This window comes from Motacilla alba, chromosome 5 (genome assembly GCF_015832195.1).
Source record: "Motacilla alba alba isolate MOTALB_02 chromosome 5, Motacilla_alba_V1.0_pri, whole genome shotgun sequence".
Taxonomy (NCBI): Eukaryota; Metazoa; Chordata; class Aves; order Passeriformes; family Motacillidae; genus Motacilla; species Motacilla alba.
Window position 1 is genome coordinate 35,935,545 of NC_052020.1, and position 24,481 is coordinate 35,960,025.

Consider the following 24,481-nt stretch of genomic DNA (forward strand, 5'->3'; position numbering starts at 1 on the left):
AAATCAGCATAGACCATTTGGATCATACATATGATATTTTTGTGAATTTCATGTCAAGGTCTTGTGAGGAAAGGCTTTTCTATTGAGATTTATGGTTTTATAAGGCTAAAAATAGCACAGAACACACACCTTTTCCAGTCACATGCATTCTACATTGCACTCCTGTGCTCTCTAAATTCTTCCTTTCAGGAGCATATGGATAATTTTCCAGGTTCTTGAGAAGCTGCTGCATATTTGAATTCTTTTTGTAGCTATGTCTTTTAGCTCACTGACTTAACATGCCATGGCCAGAATTTGCTATCCTATTGCTGCAGATTTTAACATCAGCAGATTCTGGTTGAATAAATCTCAAAACCAGACACTTTCCCATGTTTTGATCTCTAGTTGTCAAGTCATTCAGAAGTTGAGCATCTTCCTGAAATTCTGAAAATAACTCATCTATTCAGACATTTCTGCATATTTCACATGCCCTTCTTTTGTGAGTCTGAATGTACAGTGTGGTCAATGCATTGACTGTTGTCCTTGCTTTGTATGGCTGTATCTGGATCCCGACCCATGGGCACAGTAGTCTTAGCTCCGACATCTTTCTAAGAAGTGATGCCAGCCAACATATTTTTGTTTAGCTTGTGTTCCCAGGGAAACTACTCGCAAACTGTTTAGGATTTTCATATCCAGTCTCCTCTACTCATTCCTGAGGAGCTGGCTGATATAGTGTGGCAGATGATCTGCCATGGAACCTTACTTAATAAAGTGGTGTGTAAAAGCCTAAGAACATAGCTACTGTGTGTTTTTAACACAAGAGAACGTTACTTCATCAATTGGTATCCAGACTCAAATGGTGACCACTTTTGGAAAACCTAAAATAAGATGAAGAATCACTCCCTTTTATATATACATTTACATTAGTTCCAATAGTCTTTAGTTGATGGGGTTTATGCGCTTCTTTTATGTTTATCTCCTCTTTGTATGATCCTCTAATTATTAGATTAAAATTGCTAATTGGCTGATTTGGCCAGCAGGTGGCTTACTACACTGTGCTGTCAGCATGTGCACTCATGTCCTGAGAAGGGTCTGCAGTAATGTTTATTAGGATTTCTGATGTTCAGTGGTGTTATTCCATGAGAGCAAGCATGACATTTGTACTCTGAACGTGGTCTTTTTTGTGGTACCAATCAAGTGTAAATATATTCATGCTAGTGGGACTTTCTCAGGCCTATGAAATGTTGGAAAATTAAAACAAATATAACGTCCCTAAAGACTTCTGCATGGTTTAAATATTTGGACTTTTTTTCTTAAGAGCTTAAGAGTTTTACCAAAGGACAGTTAAATCCTGCTTCTTCTATTTCTTTCACACTTTAATAAAGAAGCATAGAATAAAATCAATACAATGGCAATTCTTCAAACACCAGTACCAAATGCCAATCACCAATGGGCTGTAAAAATTAACTTTAATAGGGTTAATGTAGTGCTAGTGTAGTAATTTAATGTCCAAAAGCTCTATGGCCTGTTCTAAAATATGTATTCATTACTTCTGTTTCTTTGGACTTCAGTTCTATAGCAACATATTATACCTCTAGCAACGTAGCAAACAAAATGGCCTAAAATAGTTGATTTAGACATAGATTTGAAAAAAGGTAATGTAGTAGTCTTAAGAATGTGGAGTATTCAACAAGGTGTACTTTTTTATTTTTAGAATTGTTAGTAATTATAAAATGATTGTTAAGATAGGAAATACAGCCACTTAAACCTAGAAGTGTGACCACTTTATTCATGTCACTGAAGCGCAGATATCATTGACCAAGGATGTGTCACCATAAAAATCAGTCACATACTTTGCTGATATTCTCAACAGAACATATTCCCTAACATTTTTGAAAAACACAGAATAGGCAATGGAATCTTGTTCTTTATCCATCATCCTTTCTGATTTGTTTTCTTACGTTTTTCTGTCTTTGTTTGGGACTACTAAATTCCCTACACATATTCCCATAACAAACATCTATTAAAGAGACAGCAGTTAAAGTTGAAGACATCAACACATATATAAGTTTTTGTTTGTTTTTTTTTAATGACCACAGATCTTTTCAATTTGTATTAGAACAGCCGGGCAGCTATCGTGGCATGCATGGTTACCAGAACAAGCTTTCCACAAAGCAGGACCAGAATCTCTTGAGACAATGCCAGAAAGACAAAAGTTCGTGTCTTCCCTAGTGTTCACTATAGCTGAAGTACATTCAAAATATCCTAAATTTGCTTTGTATTGTAGTACTTCTCTGCTGGTTTTGTGTCCTGGTATTTCCTGCTGCTGCAGTCCTTTGAAGCCTTTTTTTCCCCTCTCAGATATATGCATATCTTTTCCCATTTTAAAGACATGTCCTGTTTCATCTTAAGTAGAATTCAGACATTAAAATAGCAATAATTTACGAGTCTCTATGTACACTGACATTACAAGTGTTACATAGATTTGAACATTGATGCTCTAGCTACCAGTTTATCAGTTTGTTTAGAGCACAGAGATTAACATTTCAGTGAGACAACATAAGTCATCATGAACTTGTGATGTTTTTTTGCTGAAATCAATTCCTACAGTTCTGTTGCTGTATCTTTACAGAACTGGTTTTTCTTTTAATTGCCTTAAGACAAATTCTATTACTATGCGAGTGTTGTGCTGTTCATTACAAAGTGCTAAACACAAAGGAGCGGATCCCCTGGTTTGTCAAGATCACATTCAACTGGGCAATTTCCAGAGTGAATCTAGAGCAGTTGATAGTGCACAATAGAAAATACTCATGTTGTGGATGAAACTCTCATTCAGAACTCTCGATCAGAAGGATTTCTGATGTTCAATGGTGCTATTCCATGAGAGCAAATATGGCATCTGAACGTGGTCTTTTTTGTGATCCACTTCACCTGTTGCTATGTTCTTTATCTCCTGCTCCCTATTCGCCTTTCCAGCACAAATAGCATCAATCTTTAAGTGAACCAGGAGAATGCAACAAGCATAAGACAAAATGGAAGTACAGGCAATGTTGTCCATAAGCACAAATTAAATCCAAACCCATCATTTTTCATTTATATTAGGTCCAAGTTATAAAAAATTGCTTCCTAGGAAAAAGCAAGGACCTTAAGAATCTCCAAAATGTGTGTATTTGAGTTTACTAGCCTCTGCAAAAATAGTTCATCTTCTCTATGTCATGGTTCTATAAATTGCAATCCCAGAAACACCAAACAGAGATAACTCAAGATCAATGCAAGTCATCTGTTTTCATGTTTGATTCTTGTAGTAACTTCATGCTTTCACAGACATTCAAGCTATTGGCAACTGTATAAGAAGATAAAACATCTGGAAGTTAAAAGTAAACAAATTAAACCTAGAAATGAGGCATACATTTTCTAACAGTGAAATAAGCTAGTTGTTTATGATTTTACCAAGGGATTCTGTGAATTTACTATTATTTGTGTCTTTAAGTCAGGGATAGATGCAATAACAAAATGTTTTCTCCAAGCCAGAAATCCGACAGCTTAATATAGGTAGAGATGATAAGATTAGGGTGCATTTTATACAAGTGGGGAGGCTAGATTATGACAAGTTTTGAACTTCAGATCTGTGAATCAAACCAAGTTTTGTCAGAGAATATTTTGGCAGAATGCCATTAGAGATGAGAAGAAGCTTTCAGCTTTCATCATGCCAACAAATAGCAGAGTTCACGTATAACAGCATCATAAATCCTTGACAAGAGACACCTGAAATGAGGGAAATAGAAAGAAAGAGGGAAAGTTTCTTTTGTTTCTGTCTTGATAGTTGTTCTCATACTCTTTTAAAGGTAACTATTAGTTCCTAAATATCATTGAGAATGTAAGAATGTGTAGAGCTATTTTCTGCAGTGAATAAAATATACTGTAAGTGCCATAACTAATTTTTTTCTTTTTAGTCTAGTGTGAAACAGAGTGTTAAGTAGTTCTGAGCTCAGAAAACATATTGTCTTGGACAGAATAGTGGAGTGACTATTGGAAGACTTGTGTTCCCCCATCAGAGACCTTCCCTCCCTGGCGATGTACATGGTGTCCATCTGAACCTCAGTTTCCCATTTTAAATAAAAAAATAATATTTCTCTATCTCATGACTGGTGCAAGTCTGCAATTTATTGAAACATAGTAAGCTTGAGCCTGTAAAAGGCTGCATTAGATATACCCTTTCTGGTGGCCCTTTGAAAGAAGCAAAGTGTCTCTGGAGATACAGAAAGATGCTTTCAGCATGTCCTGCATTTCGTTTCCAACACTCCTACACAGACTTGAAGTCCATAGTCACATCTCATTCCATCACATCACATATAACAGTAGTATAGTATAGTATATATAGTATAGTATAACAGCAGCAAATTTCTGCTTGTGGTGGTGTACAAGCACACTTCACATGCTCCTTGGAAGATACTGGGGTCTAAGACAGCAGGCCTAATGCCTCATGCAGGTAGGCAGAGGTAGAATTTTTTTGGTCTTTTTCCCTTTTCCCATTATATGTGTGATAATTCCTCTCATATTTATGGCTTCAGTTTTGTCTGTGTTAAATTATTTAAAATATTCAAATATTATTACATTCAGAAACTCCATTTTTACAAATGAACTCAGAGTCTAATTTTCTAAGACTCTGGAGGTTAAAAAAAATCATACAATTTATCATTTATATTAGCTTTTAGAAACAATGGCCACTGTGATATAGTCCTTTAAATATTATTCAGCAAATGTAGTGGTGTTGTTAATGTTCTAGAATTGAAATATATCTTGGAAAAAGTTCTATCACTTTCAGGATTGTCTGGTTTTTGCTGAAGAAACATAGCATTGTCCTGTTTTGATCACCAGTGAGGAAGATGGAAAGCATCTGTGTTAAATACTCACAGGTCTGTCACGGGGTTATCAGTCTCAGGTATTCTGAAGAAGTCTAGTCCTTAGTTCTTGTTGCTCAGTCATCTTTATGTGCTTAGTTTGTTTCAGGGACTATTGAACTTCCTATTGATAAGACCAAAAATGATCACTGCCATAGCATTTGCTATCAAAGCTGTTAATAACATAAAAAATGTAATATTTTATTTTAATTTAAAATACTCCAGTGACATTTGTGAGGTGTAAAACTTCTTGCCAACTCTTCTAATTTAAAACATTATCTGTTTGAGGAAAACATATGTTAGAAATTTTTAATTCAGTGATAGGAAAGACACTAATGAAATATGCATGTATGAATTTTGTATTGCATAAGTTTCCTCTTTCTTGAAATATGATTAAAAGCCAAACATCTGGATTATGTTTAAAAAGCTTGAATTTCCAGTTTTCAGAGAGATTCAATCTATTTTGACACTGTACACTTAGCCTGAACATTTTCAGCATGCTGTTAACATTACTTGATATAGTAAAAAAAAAAAGTTCAGGTTTAAACAAAGTTGGACTTCTCCTATTGCTAAAAATGTTTTCTGAAATAGATTTTTCTGCAGTATTCACACAGCCATACTTTAGGCTGTGTCAGCAGTTCTGTTATATATTTGCTCTTGAGAGCAGTTTGTATTTGATCATAAAATAACATTCCAAATTGAGAATTTTTTTTCTTTTGTATAAAAGTATTATGTTTTTTCCTAGAATAATATTAGAAATTAAATACTGAGTTCTTAACAACTTATAAAATTCTTCAAAAATGAGATTATTTAATTGTAAATACTGATAAGGTCGGGGGGGGTAGGGTGCCAAATTTCTCCTTTTGTTTTAGTAATATTCATGTGTACTGGTAAAGACAATCACTATTATTTGCTGTGTCTCTTGAGAGGTTCAGAGTATGGCTCTATGCAGATGATCATAAGCAGTTAACTATAAGACTTTTTAATGTGTTTTGCAATAGTTTTGATATCGCTGTAATGGCATTGCTGTAACAGGAATTGCAGCATGTGCCAGTGTTTTAGACAGTGGAGATCTTTTAGCACTTCCCATGAACCTGGTGTATGTCCCAGCTTTGACATAACACAAGGGAAATTATAAGGAAAAGATCAAATAGCACATTGTAAAAGCTATAGCTTTTGCTGTATTTAATACAGTACAGGATGTACATTTAAAATAAAAAGAACATTTTTCATTACAACTGTAGGGCAAACTGAGAAATCTGCTGTTAGCACCCTTTCCAATCAGCACTTGGATGGGCAGTCAAACAGGTGTAAGTCCTGTTGTGTAGGAAAAAGTTCAATTACTTTAAAAATCACATTGTTACTCTAAATACTACAGGTAATGGGAACTGAGATCCACATGTTCTGAGGTTGGAGACTGAGCAAGCCAGATGCAGTTTTTCTGACCTTGACTTGAGGTCGCTCACCAGCCTGTGAAGACTGTAGGGCTGTTGTCACAGGCCACGGATGACTTTCTTTTCTCACAGTTGACAAGGTCTAGTTATTTGCATTACTGAAGCCACTGTGCCTGAAGCGGTGTGTGTACTGATCTTTGTGGAATTACCTGTGCCTTGGTGGAGACTGAGTTCTGCCTGTGTTGATCTGAGGAGCTTCTATTTCCATTTGGATGTTTTTCCAGCGGGAACCCTCTTCTCCCATGAAAAAATATAGCAAATTGATAAGAAGATGAGGATCCAGAGATATTCTACCCCAAACTAATCCCAGAAGGGTTGCTGGAAGAGCAAATAATTTATTTGTAGATTTTCAGTCAAGCTTCTTTCATGGAAGGATATTACAGATCTCCATTAGCAATCTAGTGGGGTAACAATGGAATAAGGACGTCAGAAGAGCCAGTCCATGAAAGATAAATGCACAAGAACATCCATTTCAAAACAGAATGAAGCCTGTAATGTACAGCATGACAATAGTAGGTGCATTTGGAATTAAATCTTTGTGTAGAGGAGTTCCAATTTTATGTTTCATGCATACTGCAACAGCAGGCACAGCTTAGCAGAAGAGAGGATAACAGGTTATAAATTATTTTCTTTGAATATCTCAAAAAAATCTCCATGATCTTACAATCTTGTATTTTAGTTTGTAAATATGTAAATGTAAAAGTGCATCAGTATGAGATATCAAGCATATCCAGCCAAGGATGGAGCTGCAACTACACCTTTTTTGTTTCCAGGCCAAATTTTTTCTCCAACTTCAATTGCATTTTCTGCTCGATAATGGACTAACTGTAGTAATACAACAGTATTTTGGAATCTCCCTTACTCTGGGGATTTTTTTCCCCTCAAAAAATGACACCTGAGCATTAACCCAACAGCATAGTAGCTATTAATTTCTAAAGAGCACCATTTTAAACAACTTAATATTAATGCTCCAGGCAATTACCTACCTGTAAATTTAGCTAAATCAATGTCTAATATGTTAAGCATGTTTGTTGGTTGCATCTGTATTTGTCTGTACCAGAAGTCCCACTTCGGGTGCAAGGTATGAAAACAAACTCAAAACCAACAGCATTGTTGCAATCAGTGCAAGACCAGTCTCAGAAATTCCTTCATAAAGCAGCCAAAGACCGCAGTAAAACACATGGTTTACAAAATTGATGGGTTGTTAAACATTAAGTGTCCCAACTCTGTGGCCTTACCTGAAGTGCACTATAACCTGTGCAGCGGCACCATGTTCTAACATACCTGCCAGGGTTTGCCTTTATTTGTAGGTGGATGGCCAGCTCGGATCTAGTGGACTCTTATGCACCTGGTGCTGGAAATACCCTCACCATGTGAATTGAAACGACTGTATGTTGGCTATGTGTTCTCAGAATTTAATTATGTTTAAAAACTGGTTAATAGTATAGTAAATAACTGCTATTGCTACAAAATTGCATTCTCGAGGTAATGGGATTGAATTTCAACGCAAGTTGACACTCAATTACAATTTCCATATATCTAGTGAATAAGCCAGTTCTTGGCTGCTATATTAAGGTGGATGTCTTCCTGCTTAACTGAACACTGTGCAAGACAGGCCAAATGCATAATAAAGCTGAATCAAGGCTCAATATACCCACTCAAATTTTTTATTGTTTGTATAAAGTAGTAAGCTTGCAGAAAAAACTCAGGGATGTGGTTTAAAAAATTAAATAATCAATATTTGAGCAAAATTCTGCTATATTTAGAGTAACAAAGCTTAAAAAAAGAAAGAAAACCCAAAACAACCAAGCCTTTTAAACTTCTTACTGAATTACTGCCATCAGCCAGTAGATCCATGGGGCTTGTTCGGCTAAAAGCCACAACAGACTTTGTAATGCAATGATGTAATCTTGGCTTTGTGTCATTTATATTCAACCTAAAAAAACAATTTTCCTGAATAGACAAGCTGACAACAATATTGTTCGGTGTTGGTTTTTATTTGGATTGTTTCCAAATGATTCATATGCCTCCGCAGCAACACCCCATGCCTGCTTGAGTTTTTACTCTGAATTCTGAAGTTTCCCCTTTTTCCTTGCGTTTTATTTTGCTTTTAAAGTCCCAGTTATGTTTGTGGAACTAACCAGCTCGGCCACAAAATTAGGATGTATCTTGCAGAGTGCATTCATTTTACTTTTTGCATATTTTTCCCGAGGTCATGTCAAGGTTAGTTTGAATTCCATCCTACATTAAGACTTCTTTCACAGCTATTTAGCTCTGCAGCCTGCGCCCCGCTGGGGTCTGCCCCTTGGGCACGTCAAAGCTTCAGACCTGACAAATCACACACAGATGAAGCTGTACAGTTTTTTAAACAGTTTCATCACTAACGTGGGGTTTTTTTCGGGTTGGGTTTTTTTTTCCTTTACACTACAATTCTCCCATCCCCGCCCCCCCCCCCCCCCCCCCCCCAACCCCAACCCCACTGGAGTTTATTCTCTGAATTGCCATATCCTGAAGACTGATTTCCATATGGAAAATTCCCTTGCTCAGGCGAGTTGTAAAATAGAAATGGCGTTGTATAGTATGTGCCACTCACAGATCCCCAGAAACTGAAAGCACTGCAGATCCTCTTTAATAACAAGCTGTACCTCCTTGTCTAATATCTCTAATCATATTGTTAATGCCTATTTGCATAGAAGAGCCTAACGCTATAAAGGCTGATAAATACTCAAAAATTGTCATCCATACTGTGAACCTGTTAGTTATCCAGGAGAGCTGTTAGTAGTTCATAGGAATAAACTTCTGTCATGCTTGGGATTACTCAGATGAGTAAATGTTCATCGATGTCAAGAAATGATGTTGTGCTTCAGCAGCAATCCTTAGGGGACTTAGGAAATTTTAAGTGGGTGTATATGTGTGTGTGTGTGTATGTATATAATTAGCTTCACAACTATCTACAGGGCTTTCACCACCTACATTCGTGCACAGACAGACCCACACACTCCCCATGTATATGTCGCTGCATAGAAATGGTTTGAAATGTATAATGCAGTTTGCAGGTTAAAATAGAATTTCTAAAATTCTTAACTGTAGACTGCTATCTGTTTTTTAGCATTTTGTGAAACTAATGGTGCAACACCATTTCCTGTTTAATTGATGAAGTTAAAATGCCTAGCTGCTAATGAGTGTATTAGCAAACAATATACCCTTAACAAGCTTAAGCAGCTCAGGATTTTAAAAAGCAGCTTACTGTCCTCCTCATTTTTATAAGACAAAATGTACTGCCTTCCACAAATTGCTTGATCGACTGATGAAGTACTATAATTATAGTTGTATTGCAGTTTTGACAAAGCCACAATAACAGATTGTAGTTTAGTCCCCACTCTAGGCACACAACTCTTTGCATTACAAAACCCAGTTTTACTGGTCTAATTCTTTGAGAGAACAAAAGGCACCTGGAGATGTTAACTATATACTAAAAGAAAACTTGGAATCTGGGAAATAATAATATTGAAGCATGACTTTTCTTCTCACAGTTAGTTCATTGGGAATGGTATCTAATGAAGACTTGTCTAAAGGCTTGCTTGTTTGGAACTAATTAAAGACAGATATCCTAAATAGAAAAAGGATCATGGGAATTACATTAGGTGTCTGGAGACTTGTTATTCTTTTGGTACTCTGAGTAGATTGTGGAAGTTGTTAGGGATTCAAGAAATAAGGCAAGCTAATAAAAAGTTCTATTTTTCTGGTTATTGGCCAACTATTGTATTTTTGTTTGCAATAAGATTTGTGCCAACAGGCTAGGGGCTTGAATAAAACATTTAAACATTTGTGCATTAACACATTATGGTGAAAAGAGAGTCTTGTGCTTTCACTCGGTGCATTTCAGCCTTCAATTAATGTGAAAGCACTACAATGCCTATGCAACTTCTCTTGCCTAGTGGTGCACCATTTATCATTGCAGTTTTACATTGACCTTGACACCCACTTCATTAGAATAAAGATTGTCTACCATTTAGGTTACATTGTTCCTCTGCACAGAGACCCCATGCAAATTTCTGTTCAGATAGAAGAGCTGTGAGCCTGTCAGAGGTCATCTGCATTAAATGATTGCAGCTATTTTCCAACTGCTTCTTTTCATTCTACTCAATTCAGGCTAGGAGGATCAATCAAGCCCTCTGCCTGAAACAGTGGGACTGCTGGGAATATAACTGTTTTTGGTAGTAGTGGATATGCCCTAAACAGTATTAAATATTTAATATAAATTCATTAAAGGGCACACAAAGTCTTCAAAAAGATATTACATATATAGTAAAATTTAAAGTGTTGGGATCACTTTTCTTAAAAAAAAAGGCAGAACAATGAATACCAGCTGCATAATTTTTTAATGTAGGCAAAATTCAGTTCATGAAGTTGCTTAATATTTCTTTCAATGTGTTTATTTCTCAAGCTGCCACAGAAGGAAATGCATAGCAGACGTGTAATCTGCATCTGTTAGTTTCTGAAACAGAAAAACCTCAGGTGTCTGTAGGGTTTTAAGACGAAAGTGCTAAGATTTGTTTTGTCTTATAGGCATGCACCCATATGTACATGCACTCTCATACAAATACATATTGTGCTGTTGTGCTTATTTGTAAGGGAAAAAGGCAAATGGAAATAAGTTAGCCCTCTCCTTCTTGAGTTTTCCAAGTGATATAATTGGAATTAAATTATTAATGGGAGATACTTAAAAAAGATTGTTTTATGATCTTCTATTACAGAATTTGCAATTCATTTTAATATTTGTAGTTTGATTTATATCAAAGATAATGCAATCTATGTCCAATTAACAATACATAGCCAATGTAATATGATTTCCAGATCATGCAAATGGAATAAACTAGAAGAGGAAAAACTGATTCTTAACCTCAGATGTAATTTGCTCTGTGAGTTCTGGCAATTTTAAATGACATTGCACTTTTTAATTTTTCCAAAGGCTCAGCAGCAAATTTATCCCAATCAAGAAAGCCTATTATTAATTTACAAGGACAATTGTAGGAGTCTTTATAATTTCTCTGTGCAATTATTTGCCATAAATTGCTAATGCAGAAATACATGAAGTTTGAAAGAAACAGAAACTGCTTTTCATCTAGACAGATCACACTGCCCAGATCTTGAATGTTGTCCAGAGGTTCTAGTGCTATTGACAACATAAGAAATATAACTAAGCTTCTGGACAGTGTCTAAAATGTTTCACACTGACAGTACCAAAAAGGTAGAAGCATTAAGAGCTATTGTGAAGGGTAGGCTGGCCTCTAGCAGATTCCTTCACTTTGCTTGTATACAGCTGAGCTTTGGACCCTGGACTTTAGAATAAAAAGACTCTTTGTTCACCACTGAATGGCATTAGGCATGGGCTTCGTAAGGGGCCACCATGAAGCCTAGCATGAGGAGTGCAAACATTATCCAGAAAGCAAAGTGAGAATGTGTGTGAAGAGATGATGGACAAATATTGCTATGTATGCATATATGTGTGTGTATATATATATGTGTGTGTGTGTGTGTGTGTGTATGACTATATATAAGTGTATATTTATGTTACATATTTGGTGAATTTGCTTGCAGAATATTATTTACTCAGTTTTATGCATGCAGTATATTTTGCAAATGTGAGCTATTTGCTGACTGTGCATGCACATGCAGACACTGAGGGTATATGTCTGCATTTATTGGTGTCTGCCACAGTCAAAACACCCCAAAAGGCAAATCTTTAAAATGTGGAATTTCAATGCAGGTAAAACTAAGGTTGTGGGTCACTCAGTTCCGATCTCAGTTGTATATCCTACAGTGCCATGTGACTGAAGATACTTTGTTAGCATGTGAATGATGGAATGCAGAACATCTACAAATAGCACACCCTTATTCCAGTAATGGAGAAAGTTCATTGGCTTAATTCTTCTGTACTCCGTAGCCATAGCTCCACTGTGTGTTCAGTATGTCTGGTCTCTTTTCACTATAACCAACAGAAGCACCATACAAAAGTCTTACAATGGATGTCTTAATCTCTCTGTGTGCTTTTAGAGCATTATTTTGAATTCCATCATGCAGGCTTTTTTTTTTTTTTTCTTTTCTCTTCTGAAGTTTTATTACAACAACAGAATTCCCAGGGAGCTTTAGGGGCAAGGTTCGCATAATATTGCCTTAAAGTTTTGCTCAAGGGGTGGAATCTGCTGATCTCCTGATCATCTTTTTGTGGTGCTTCTCTTTCTGAAAGATGCAGTGCGCAGTCTTACAGAGTTGTTAACTGTGTACAGATTTTTTTATTGTTTACCAGACAGTGCACATCTACGAACCTTTCATGATGATTTCTTTCTCTGACCTCTCAGTGACTAGGCATCTTGTTCCTTAACACCGAGGGAGGCTGAAAAATGCTTGAGTTGCTCAATGTGTGCCTTCTATACCAGTTTCAAAATGGCTTATTCTTCTGGTTTCCATGGTGACAATTAACACTGTTACAAGGCATTGTTCCAGTCTCCATTTGGACAGAATTTTTGGGTGTGATTTTTCACACAAAAAATGTTTTATATAATTTTTTAAAGAAAATAAAAAAGAGAAAAAAAGGCACAGTTTAAAGTGTTGAAAAATGTGTCTCAATCAGCCTGCCTGGATTTCTTAGAATGTTTTTATCAGGGGAAATAAGGTTTTATCTTCCTTTTTTTGGAATTCAACTTCTTTTGGCTTAAATATTTTTGCCAAACTTCTTCATGGATAAATGGTACTGCATTTATTTTAACTCCTTTCTTTGTGCCTCGAGAAGTATTGATTGTATTGAGAGAAAAGGAATAAAAGGCCAAATTCTTTAACTTATGTAACAATGTCTTGGATTTATTTAGAGTGTCCTCGTGCACACAAAACCAAGCAGGCATGCACGCAGCTAATCATGCTGTGAATATTTTGCAGTTTTTACAGTACATTTTTGTTTAGGTTTTTTTCCCCAGTTTATATGACTGGTGTTGTGGGAAATTAAATATTACCCATTTATTTATGATTGTGGTTATTGCAGGAAAACTGTGACCTTAACTTGCTTAATCTCATTTTTTACTATTAAACAGTAATCTATATCATAACATCCACAGACTGTCACAATAGAGCAGTCTTTGCTCACCTAAAGCTGAGGAAAGAATGAATCTGAAGATTAAATTATCTTCTCACCACAGGATTAAGTAGTCCTACCAGACTAGGGTTGTGCAGCACTGATAGAGCTGGTAGCTAATTTTTCCATGCAACTGCTCAGAGTGTAGGTGTTTAATGGATTAAAAAATAGCATTAGCAATAGCATCTCATGCTATCAGTTCTTAAACCATACCTCCTGTACATTAAGCTCTTCCCTTAACTTAAAATATGCACTGCATATTAAATATCCAGGAGTGAAACAATACTGACTCTCAGTCATATACCAAAACATCTGATAATTCACTGAAATCTCTCATCTTTTACTGTTACTGTATAATGCATTTTCTGTCAATCAGCAATTTTGCCATGCTTGTTTATACAGTAGGTTACACGGTGACAAAGACAGCACGTACATAAAACCTAGCTTATTTAGTTTTTAATGTAATAACCTTTTATAACATCTGCCACGGTGTTTGGATTGTGCAGCACTGAATTATTTTATCTAATCCAAAATTAAATGACATGTCTTCTGTTTCTAAGTTAACAAGAGCATTGTAGTTATGAAACATGCAGTGTGTTTTATTTCATCATCAGTCCTGCACTGCCCAGGAACATCCCCAGCCCAGGCAGCAGCCAGTGCCAGCCTGGAGCAGGTGATGAGCAGTAACTGGCTGTGCCTGCACCAGTGACACACAGCTAGAGGACTCCCTCAGTCTATTAATTCACTTGACAAAAGAAAGGGAGTCGAGCGTACTGGGTTTCAGTGCCTAGCAAATTGGACTCTGGATTCCCTTTGATAGTACATGTACTTATGGAAATAATTATGCAAATCCTTTTCGGCTATATCATCTTTAAATAGAAATCAGATTACATAAAGAAGATTGTAATCTCCTCCAGCAGCCATTCTAGCCGAGAAGGCAATAAAACAGGACCAGGAATCATACTTGTTGAACATATCAGTCGAATAAAATGGTGCTGCCTCTTGGCGTCCAGCCCTAGTGCCCAGCCTGGTGCAGGCACTGCCTAGAGTTGCACACATCTCAAACCTCAGCCACAGCACAGCTAGTGTCAAAAGGCAAGTTCTTCATAAACAATTCCTTGGGTTTTACCATGCATATTCATGCAATTTTGGATACACAGACACCTGATCAGTGTTCATTAATAATGAGAAATGGTTTAAATCACCTCATTTAAAACATTTGCTCTATGATCCACAAATGACTAATATTTGCTGAAGTTTACATAATACAAATGATGTGCATGTGTTGTGTAAATGAGAGATTAAAATATGAAACTAACAATATGCAAACATATGCATGGAAATGCTGAGAACCTGTTAGCTGAAACAGTGATTTCACACCTTTATTATTTTCTTTAAGCTGTCTGCAATTGTATTTTTGCTTTGTTTTCCTACAGAGCATGCTCTTGGATCTGGCAAAGGCACCCATGTTTTAAACATTCCTAATTTTGGTTTAATTTTTTATATTTAGCCCAGTTATTAACATTTTCAGTATGAGCTGCAATAGCAGTTTTCTTGACTGAATTTGAAGCAAAGAAAGCTTAATGTTTAGGAAGCAATTTTCTAATATCTTCGCATAATTTATGTAAGTCTTGTAAACACCTTTGCAAGTATATGTGCTGAACTCTCTTCTTTCAGTAAAAGGCACGTTTTTGGCCATATCAGAAGTTTCATTTCAATGAGTCTTTTCACACTTAATTAGCTTAACTATATGGAGGGTATGTATATATGGATGCCTGTGTGTTATTTTTTTTTTTAATCCACTGTACCAACTATGAAAACATAATTAACTACTATAGTAACCGTTATACCTAATAGTTAAGTCAGGTTTTTAGAAAATACAGTTTTAAGAAAAATATTTATTTTCTAGTTTGTCTGTATGTTAGAACACATTTTTATAGACTATGTAAATAATGTAGACCTAAATATTTAGAAAGTCCTCTGAAAGAATTTCTGAAAGAAGCTTCCAGGTTTATACCTGTTTTCTCTGTTCTTTTTTTTTTTTTAAACAATTAATTACAGTGCACAAATAGAAGGTATTTTCAACTTGAAGAAATTATTGGACTGTATTAACATTGGGACTGTTCTCATTTGTGGGCCAGTTCACTCTTCCTGTGGGTTGATGCAATAAAAATCAAGTAACTGGTACTGTGTTTTAGGGGAAGTATTTCTAATTGTTTTTCGAAGGTCAAACTCTCACATTTTTGGGCCCATGTGTGACACAGAAACCACAATGGGAGAGAGAATAAAAAAACTCTAGAGGAAACATAAGTATGAAATTATATCCTTGGGGTTTTTGTTTCATTTTGGTTTGTTTTCCATGAAGAACCTCAGTGTTACTTGCTGAAGTAGCATATTTTAAAAATAAGATACCACTAACCTGAATGAGACAAAGGCAGATCGAGATGCAGATGGGAGAGTGTTAGTGGATATTACTGTACAAGTGAATATTGTGAGAGAGTGAATATTACTATGTGTAATCAATTGCTAACCACCTGCATAGATGTGCCACCCAGAGCACTATGTGCTTGGTACCCAAATCTCTTATGATACGTTATGAGAAGGTTGTGTGCTTAAAAAAAAGAAAATGAGAAAATGTCAGATGGAGCATGATCATAACTAGGCGCATACAATTAAAGATTATTTTTTTATGGAGAAAACTCTCTACAGCAGCTAATACTATACATTTCTTTTCATTTTAGAGATACAATGTAGAAATGTCAATCAGGCACCCAAAAAAGATGGAACTGCTGAGTAAAGTTGAAGCTCTGAAGAAAAGTGGTGTTTTACTACCTAACGATCTCCTTGAAAAAGTGGATTCAATTAATGAAAAATGGGAACTGCTTGGGGTATTTGCATTTTTATTACTGTTTGTGGGTTATGTGTACATTTTTGTGTGTTGAAGTACACTGTCTGTCTGATTTCTAATTTGGAGCACAAATATCTCTCTTTCAATCCACCACGTATATTTCAAACAAGCTACTCATTCTATTATAAAAACTCCATAGCCTTTTCCTCTTCTGTTGATTTTTTTTATTCCCTGCTTGTCTCCTGTCTGACTTTAATAATTTTAGTTCTTTAATACATAAAAAATGTAAGTAAAATATGCCATGTATTATGGGTATGCACCAAGTCAACTATAATGCAGTATATCTGATATACACTGACTGTCATGCTTGAGTGAATGTTAATAGAATTTATTCTGAAGGTACATGTTAGAGACATCTACTGTTTAACTATTTACTATACCTTTAAGATGAAAAGTGGGGTTGTCACTGCATATTTCAGGTCCCACTGATGGCTCAAAAACAAATACAGAGATTCAGTACAAATCTGCATACCTGAGGCTGAGAATACAGCCAGGATGTGTTTCATGCTGCTGTATTCATCTCACTTTTGACAAAAGCCAAAAAAGTTTCATGTAATTCATTTCACGCTATGATGGGCTGGGTCTCAGCCAAAGAGTGAGATACAAGAATCTGGCAAAAAGCAATATAGGGATTCTGTTACCCAGAGACCGGTGATGGCACTGTGCAGGAGACACTATTGTCCCATTGTTGTAAAACAGCTGAGAGAGAGAGGTCAAACTATATATTTTTCCATCCACTTCTCTCCTTAATTGCCTTCACTTCAAATCAAGGGTAAGATAAATTTATAAATTACTTTAAATGATTAATTATAGATGTGTGATATTAGCAATACAGTTACATTGCATAATTTTGCATGCTATTATCCTAGTTTAAAAATATTTCTAATATATTACGAGTGAGATATACATGCAGCCTGCCAACAGCATTTTAAATACTGACTTGTGTCACTTTAGGTGATATGGTAATGCAATAGCCATTTCAGAGGGTGGGGCTTTTTTAGTTAAGCAGAGTTGCTTCTAATCCCTTGATTCTCTAAATGTGCAAATTGTCAGAAAATATTAAAATTTGCCTTATGACCAGTGAGCTTATTACTTTTAATTTTAATCTGGAGCATCACCATAAGCATTTTGAACTTGTTTGATCGTTAATAAATTTACTGATTTAGAAAGGACTTAGTAACCCAATTTTTCGCATCTGATTATGACAACTTTTATTTTTAAAATAATTTCAATATGAGCCTTACATTTATGAATTTCAGTGTATTAGCTTAATTCAGTGGCACTGATTAAAGCTGGTAGGATATAAATGTATGAAATAAGATCATAATTCTTAAAATCTAGGAAAACTGTCTTAAAAAATTTGAAGCCTTTTGCTTCTCAGTATGTTAAAATCAAAATATACCTGCATATTAAATTTTGCCATTAATTTCAGCATTTACAGAAAAATAAAATATAACTATTACAGTGATTCTGCTAAATGCAGTTTCATGAATAATAAGCAGAGTTTGATAGAGTTTTGTTTAATTTAATAAAAACCTCTGCAGAAACTAACAGCACTAGACATACTGTTTTAATTGGCATGATTACATTTTAATTGGCATGAAAAAAATTAAAGACAAGGATTTTAACTTCTAACAATGGCAAAATAGAGGGATATGGTTTTTAATATTACTTTCATCTAAGGTGAACACTGTGGAATGGAAATACATTAGAATGAAATGTCAGTGGTGCGTACAGTTTAATCTGTGAAATTTTGTCCCCTGTGCTGAATATTACTCTGTCTCAATTGCATATTAAACAACCCTATCAAGGCAGGCATTGGCATCTGCTGTGCTGACACAAATTGTGAATTAAATGAAATTGATGTCCTCTGTCGTATATTTATGAAGACGGACCATTCTCTGAAGTATTCTGTTTATGAAGAATTTATGATTGCAAACTGTTCCAGAACAAAAAAGTGGCAATAAATTCTTTTTTGTGACCCTACCCTCCAAGGGCATTGATTTCACCTCCTGCTGCTACTTTTGTTGCAGCATAAAAACAATAGCTAGTGCTGGATTCCACTGAGGGTCTTCAAATTATCAATATTTGCACCATGAAAATAGAAGGGTGTTGCCAAGAAAGCGTGTTTTCAGTTATGATCTCCTAAAGCCATGATTTACAGAATGCCACACAGCAGATTAATATCTGTTGCTCTAATTTTATTTGTGTTTTAAAGCTTATTTTTGGAAGCTAATTTCATTGTTATAAATTATATTCCAGTAACTTTTATAGCATGCACTTCCAACAGACAGACATACTGGGTCACCTAAAACTGTATCTTCATGTTACAACAATTAGCCACCACTAATTATCAGTTTAAAAGGTTATTGGATGTGAATGTCAGTGTATATTCAATATTCTACAATCAGTAACACAGATCTAGTGCTTATAATAAGTGTCAGCCTGACAGCCTCTTATAGGTCAGATAAAATACTGCTTGGCATAGGAGAGGCAGGCAACAGCGCATCTCTCTTCTGATGTTAAAGGATTGCCTTTCAAAATACCAAAAAGGAAGATAACTTTCTATCCCTGGCCTCTTCAGAATATTCATTAAGTACCCAGCGTCCACTATCAAAATGTTATTCAGTGATTCTGTTATTAGAAATACTGCTTTGAAAAGCTGGAGTAAATTAGTTTCATTAGCAATAGCAGACGAACGTTTAGTCTGGTCCATTATCTCAAAGTGAATGCTTAACATGGAGAACTGAAATTCGAATTTGGTTGCCTAAAAAAATTGCCTTATGTTTAGGAACACTGAGGATTTTTGGTGTCTGAATGAGTTCAACCACTTAAAAACAAACCAGCTTTTGCTCAGGGCTACATGACTGAAAATTATAACCTAACAGTTCAGACCTTAAAAAATATCTCAGTGTTTCTCCAAAAATTTAAATGGTACCTGGGATAGGAGTCTGGTGAACTCAGTGATTGCCATATTTTCTGTTGCTGCCTAGAAACCAGCACTCTTATATAACTTGGTTATATACTGGTATATACTGGTCTCATATTCTTAGCCATAAGTGTCTAAAGTCACTGACAAATTCTGTAGACTAACTAGTTTACAAAGTTATGAAGAATTTTGCTTCCTCTCTTCCTTAATTACTCTCAGTAAACACTAATTTATAATCCTTCTAGCAAAGACAGTGACCCAGAGAGAACAGCATAAGTGAGAAACAAGGGTAGGAAAATTGAAATGTATTGAAACAAGGAAACAAAGAATGAAATTTGATTGATATTAGTCATAATTATTAAAAAACCCATCTCTACTTATTTAACAGATTCTTCTAATTGCACATTAACCTATATATGTTTTGGTACATATCACTAATCTATGTTTTTTATCTGATGCATTAGAAAACCCTAGGAGAGAAGATCCAAGACACAATGGTAGGGCACAGTGGGTTAGGTCCACGTGACCTGCTCTCGCCTGAAAGCGGCAGCCTGGTAAGGCAGCTGGAGGTCAGGATCAAAGAGCTGAAAGGGTGGCTGAGAGATACAGAGCTTTTCATCTTCAATTCCTGTCTGAGACAAGAAAATGAAGGAACAATGAATGCTGAGAAACAACTGCAATATTTTAAGGTAATAAAAAAAATCATAGCTTTCATAGAGAAACTCTTCTTTATGGTGGGATAAAATAGTTCTCTTTTACATAAGATAATGCAATGCATATATGTATTTAATTATATATTTTCCTCTTGATTTATGTGTTCACTCATATTTATTTTATTGAATCCTTACAATAATATTTATTTTATAAATAATTTTTGCAAAAGAAGTCTTTTAGAGGGCTAATTGCACCACGATTGTAAAAGCAATAGTATTCTTTCCTTCTGCCTCAGTATTAAACATAGAATCATATAATAGTTTGGGTTGGAGGGGACCCAAAAGATGATCCTATTTCCACCCCCCCTGAAATGGAGAGGGGCAAAAAAAAAAAAAAGCAGCAGAATTTTTTCACAGAAAGCTTCACTCTGAATTTCACTCTCAGCATAAGGTAATTAAGGTCTTGTGTGGATCATCAGTTTAATAACCTATATCTCTGCACATATGAGTCAAGAACAGCCTATTTGACGTAACAATTACAGTGAGCTCAATTCAGCATACATGAGAAAACATTCAAGGTTGTGGTGACTAGATACATGGAAAAGCCATATACACTGTGAGATTTGCATTAATCTAGGCCACATCCTAAGCCTCAGCCTGAAGATTTATAGAAAAGAGGGAAAAGATTGTGGTTACAATGCTTCATTCAGATGATAAGCTCTTTCAACCAAAGGGCAGTGTTCAGCTTTGCAAGTGACTTAGTGGAGGTTGCATGTTTTGTTCCATTCCTTGTAGGTAGTGGTAACATTCAGGAAAGAGGGCTAATTTAGCAAACACACCTGGCAGAACTGTGCAATTTTCTTCTCTTCATAGTTTCTAAATAAACTCTCACCCAAGTCATCATTACAGGTCACTTTACTCTGCAAGTGATCTTTGACCAAAGAATAAGAAAGGAATCACAAGTCATTGTTGAGCTTTAAAGAGGTTTTTTCTCTTCCACTAGTACACCAGGGTGACTAGGGCAACAGCAGTCTCAAGGGGATGGATAATTTCTTAAATATGCACCTCAAAGAGTATGTTGCCAACACTCCTAAACATACTTTGTTTTGTACAAGCATTCAAGAAAACAACAGCAGAAATATTATTTTCTTCCCATTTAGTCATTCTTTAACTCTTCATTTTTCAATTATGATGATTGGTGAGAAGAGTGTGTCAATGTAGATAAAGTCAGTGCTTTTCAGGTTCCTGAATGTGTCCATTTGAAAGCAATTTTAAGTTTTCTTATGACATCAATACTATTTTTTAATGATTTGCAGTCTTCTGCTAATGGGGGAAAAAAGTCATGGTGATTCTGTTTGATCTATCAGCAAACTTCAAAGCAAGCGATTTGGAAGGACTTTTGATAGACCTGCAGAACTTCACAGCAGTAGACGCAAATTTTCCATAGAAAATGCTGAGAATTTTTATTTCTGTAGAAAATTATTGCATTTATTTAAGTGCCGAACTATGTATTTAAAAATCTAGTTTCAGGCAAGCTTTTTTAAAATCTAATTTTTAAAAAAAATATTCATATATATACACACACACAGAGTAATACTACACCAATCTTACATATTTTGTGCATAATTCTCTCAAATGAAATCTTTTTATACATATATGACATGATATCATGCCAAAAGCTCTAGAGATGGTAAAAAATATAGTGTCATCCACCGTGATGTAGCCAGAGTATTTCCTTACTCGGTTGATTATCTATTAATTACACAAATAATACATTAATTATTTTCAAAATGGTAGCCATTAGAGTATAAAAAATAATTACTTATCAAATATGGTGAGAGCACATCATTTTGTCATATATATCGAACCATCTTTGTCTCATTAAATCTGAAATTCACTATAAGTAAGTTTTCCATTCTTCACTGATCTCCTGGGGAAGTGTATAAAAGAGAAAATGGATATAATTAACAATACTGCAATGTATAATACATATATTTGAGAGAGAACATTTAGAACATTTTCAAAAACATTAGCTATGCCACTAGTTGAAAACCTGCTGGGGTTTAGTTTGACTTACTTTCCACTTAAGAGTTTAACCTTATTACTGCTTTCACTGTGGTAAGTGAATCATTGTTTCTTAATGGAAATTTGCTGTGATGCACCATCCCAATACACACAGCCACTGTACACGGGGAAACATTTTTAATAAAATAAATTCAACAATGCCATTGATTTTCATTCCATAATGTTACGCTTTAAAATACAGTTATGCCTTAGGAAAAATGGTTATTCCATTTTTGAGGTGTTTTCCTTCCATTTTGCAATTGGAGGATGAATCAAATGTGTATCTCACATGCAGTTGGGACCCAAGATGAGAGTGATGTGGTGGGAGGAGTAGTTGTTAAATTCACTAGTAGGAAACTATTTCAACTTCTCTGTCTTTTTAATAGAAAATCATGCCATATAAATTTGAGTGTTCTTTTTATTAAAGAGTTCGCTACTGAATTATTTTCTTTTGGACTACTCCTGTGTAATAATAATATCTAGAATTTCTATAGTACTGTCCAATCAAGGAGCTCTACATGCTGCACAGACATTACTGAACTAAGCCCCACTAAACATTTAAGGTAGATATTATTATCATCCCCTTTTAAGAAATGAGGGAAATAAAATACATGGAGATTAAATCACTTGTCAAGGTTTTTGCAGAAAGTCAAGTGTAGCCTAACCACAGTTTCTGTTCAAGAAGAGAGAAAGAATGAACACAAGTTGCTGAGCTGTAAAGGTGGAAGCCAGGGTGTCTGACTGCAGTTATTTCTTCTGTTGCAACACAAAATGTAGACTAAGAAAATAAAAAAATAAAAAAATCACTTCAAATTCTTGAGCTCATCATAGCTACAAATATATGTTTATTTTATTTATTCATGCTTTTTATTCCTCTTTAAGTCCTCCGAGTTCATGTTTCTAGCTTTCCACAGAAAATGATGCGGGCAAGAACCAGAATCTTACTTTTTAAATGAAATCCAAAATTCTCTTGTAAAGACATAGTTCTAGCCCCTGAAATACCAGATATAATGAGACTCATAATTAGCACAACTGATTTTCTAAACTAACAATAATTAGCTATTTTGTGGGTCAGGAGAGATTCGGAGCTGTGAAGAATGAGAAGCAATAATAAAAAAAGAGTTTGCATTCTTTCATGAAAGTTTTACCAAGTTTCATTTGAGTAAGGTCTAGCCAGAAATTTATGTGCCTGTTAGCTTGTCAGTAGAAGTGGTCTGTCACGTTTCTTTTATGTGTCTGAGACTTCAAAAAGCATGCTTTTTTCTCTGCAAAATTCCCTCAAAAAGCAGCAAGAGAGCCTAAATAATTGGTCATATATTTTTTTCACTTGCAATAAAACTTAAGACATTAAGTGTTTTATACAGAGAAGTGATCTGCTTTCAAAAGTTGTTTTGGGTTTGGCTCCCAGACCAGCTACTCGAGAACAAGCTTAGACTTGTGAGTAGCTGTCTGCCTCAGAATCCCTTCTCAATCATGTACAACTGGGAAAGCCTCTAGTGTTTCCAGTAGCAAGATTTATAAAGGAACTTGTTCTCTTTCTCCTCCAAACTGGGACGGGGAACAAGATTTTCCTCTTCCGAACAGGATTTTAGCAGACATTTTCTGCTAAATTGTGTTTGGCAAAAATAATGTTGCATTTCATGTCATTTCCTGATCTGGTTTTATTTGAAGCAATAAGCAACATGCTATATAGAGTCATACCTGTCTCTTAAATCTTTATTTGTGTCTTTAACAAAAATAGTCTCAGTTTTCAGTAGTACTGAAAGCTTGTGGTTTTCGTTCACTTTAGTCAATATATTCATTAAAGAAATCAGACTACTTAATCAAACAAAACACGTAGAAAATTTCTTCTCATTTGAAATTTCTAAAAGTCAACGGTTTATTGAATTCCACAGCTAGTATTATTTGTTGCCATTTCTGCTTACCTTGTGAACAGTGTAAATTATGTTCTGGTTGTTACTATTTCTAATGACTAGACCCACTCAGAACTGTAAGTTTTCATCTTCCACTACATTTATGACTTGAGCATACCAGATGATGTATTGTCATTAAAAAAAAAAAGAAGTATTTCTCAGCAGCATCTCTTATTTCTCCAATGTCCAAGGCAACTGAACTTTCTTTTTAAATAATATAAGTTGCGTTGGTAATTAATATGTCTTATGATGCTTTTTATATTTACTGAAAAGTTTTTAGAAGAGTCAACACTGTACACCATACAAAAAAACCAGTTGAACATACTTCAGTCAAATAAAACACAAGTGAGTTTGGAAGCATTTAAGATTATGGCCAAAATGAAGTAAAACTATTAATGTTCAATAAAGGTTTGGAGACTCAGAAATTAAAGGAAATGCTGGCTGTTCCTACTGGTGGCAGGAATTGCTTTCACCACTGCATTCTGGATCCTTTACAGTTTTTAGAATGATGTTTCTGGCAGAGCTGCAATCAAAGAATTACAGAATTTCAA

General features: G+C 35.3%; 1 protein-coding gene across 4 annotated transcripts in view; it reads left to right on the forward strand.

The window, feature by feature from the left end:
* The window catches only part of AKAP6 (A-kinase anchoring protein 6), a 258,458-nt gene that overhangs the window by 194,567 nt on the left and 39,410 nt on the right, over positions 1-24,481 (forward strand). For all 4 annotated transcript variants that reach the window (XM_038139050.1, XM_038139053.1, XM_038139052.1 and 1 more), the window contains 2 exons: positions 16,205-16,351; positions 19,765-19,989. In XM_038139050.1, coding sequence (XP_037994978.1) covers positions 16,205-16,351; positions 19,765-19,989 — 372 coding nt within the window. The remainder of the gene's footprint in view (positions 1-16,204; positions 16,352-19,764; positions 19,990-24,481) is intronic.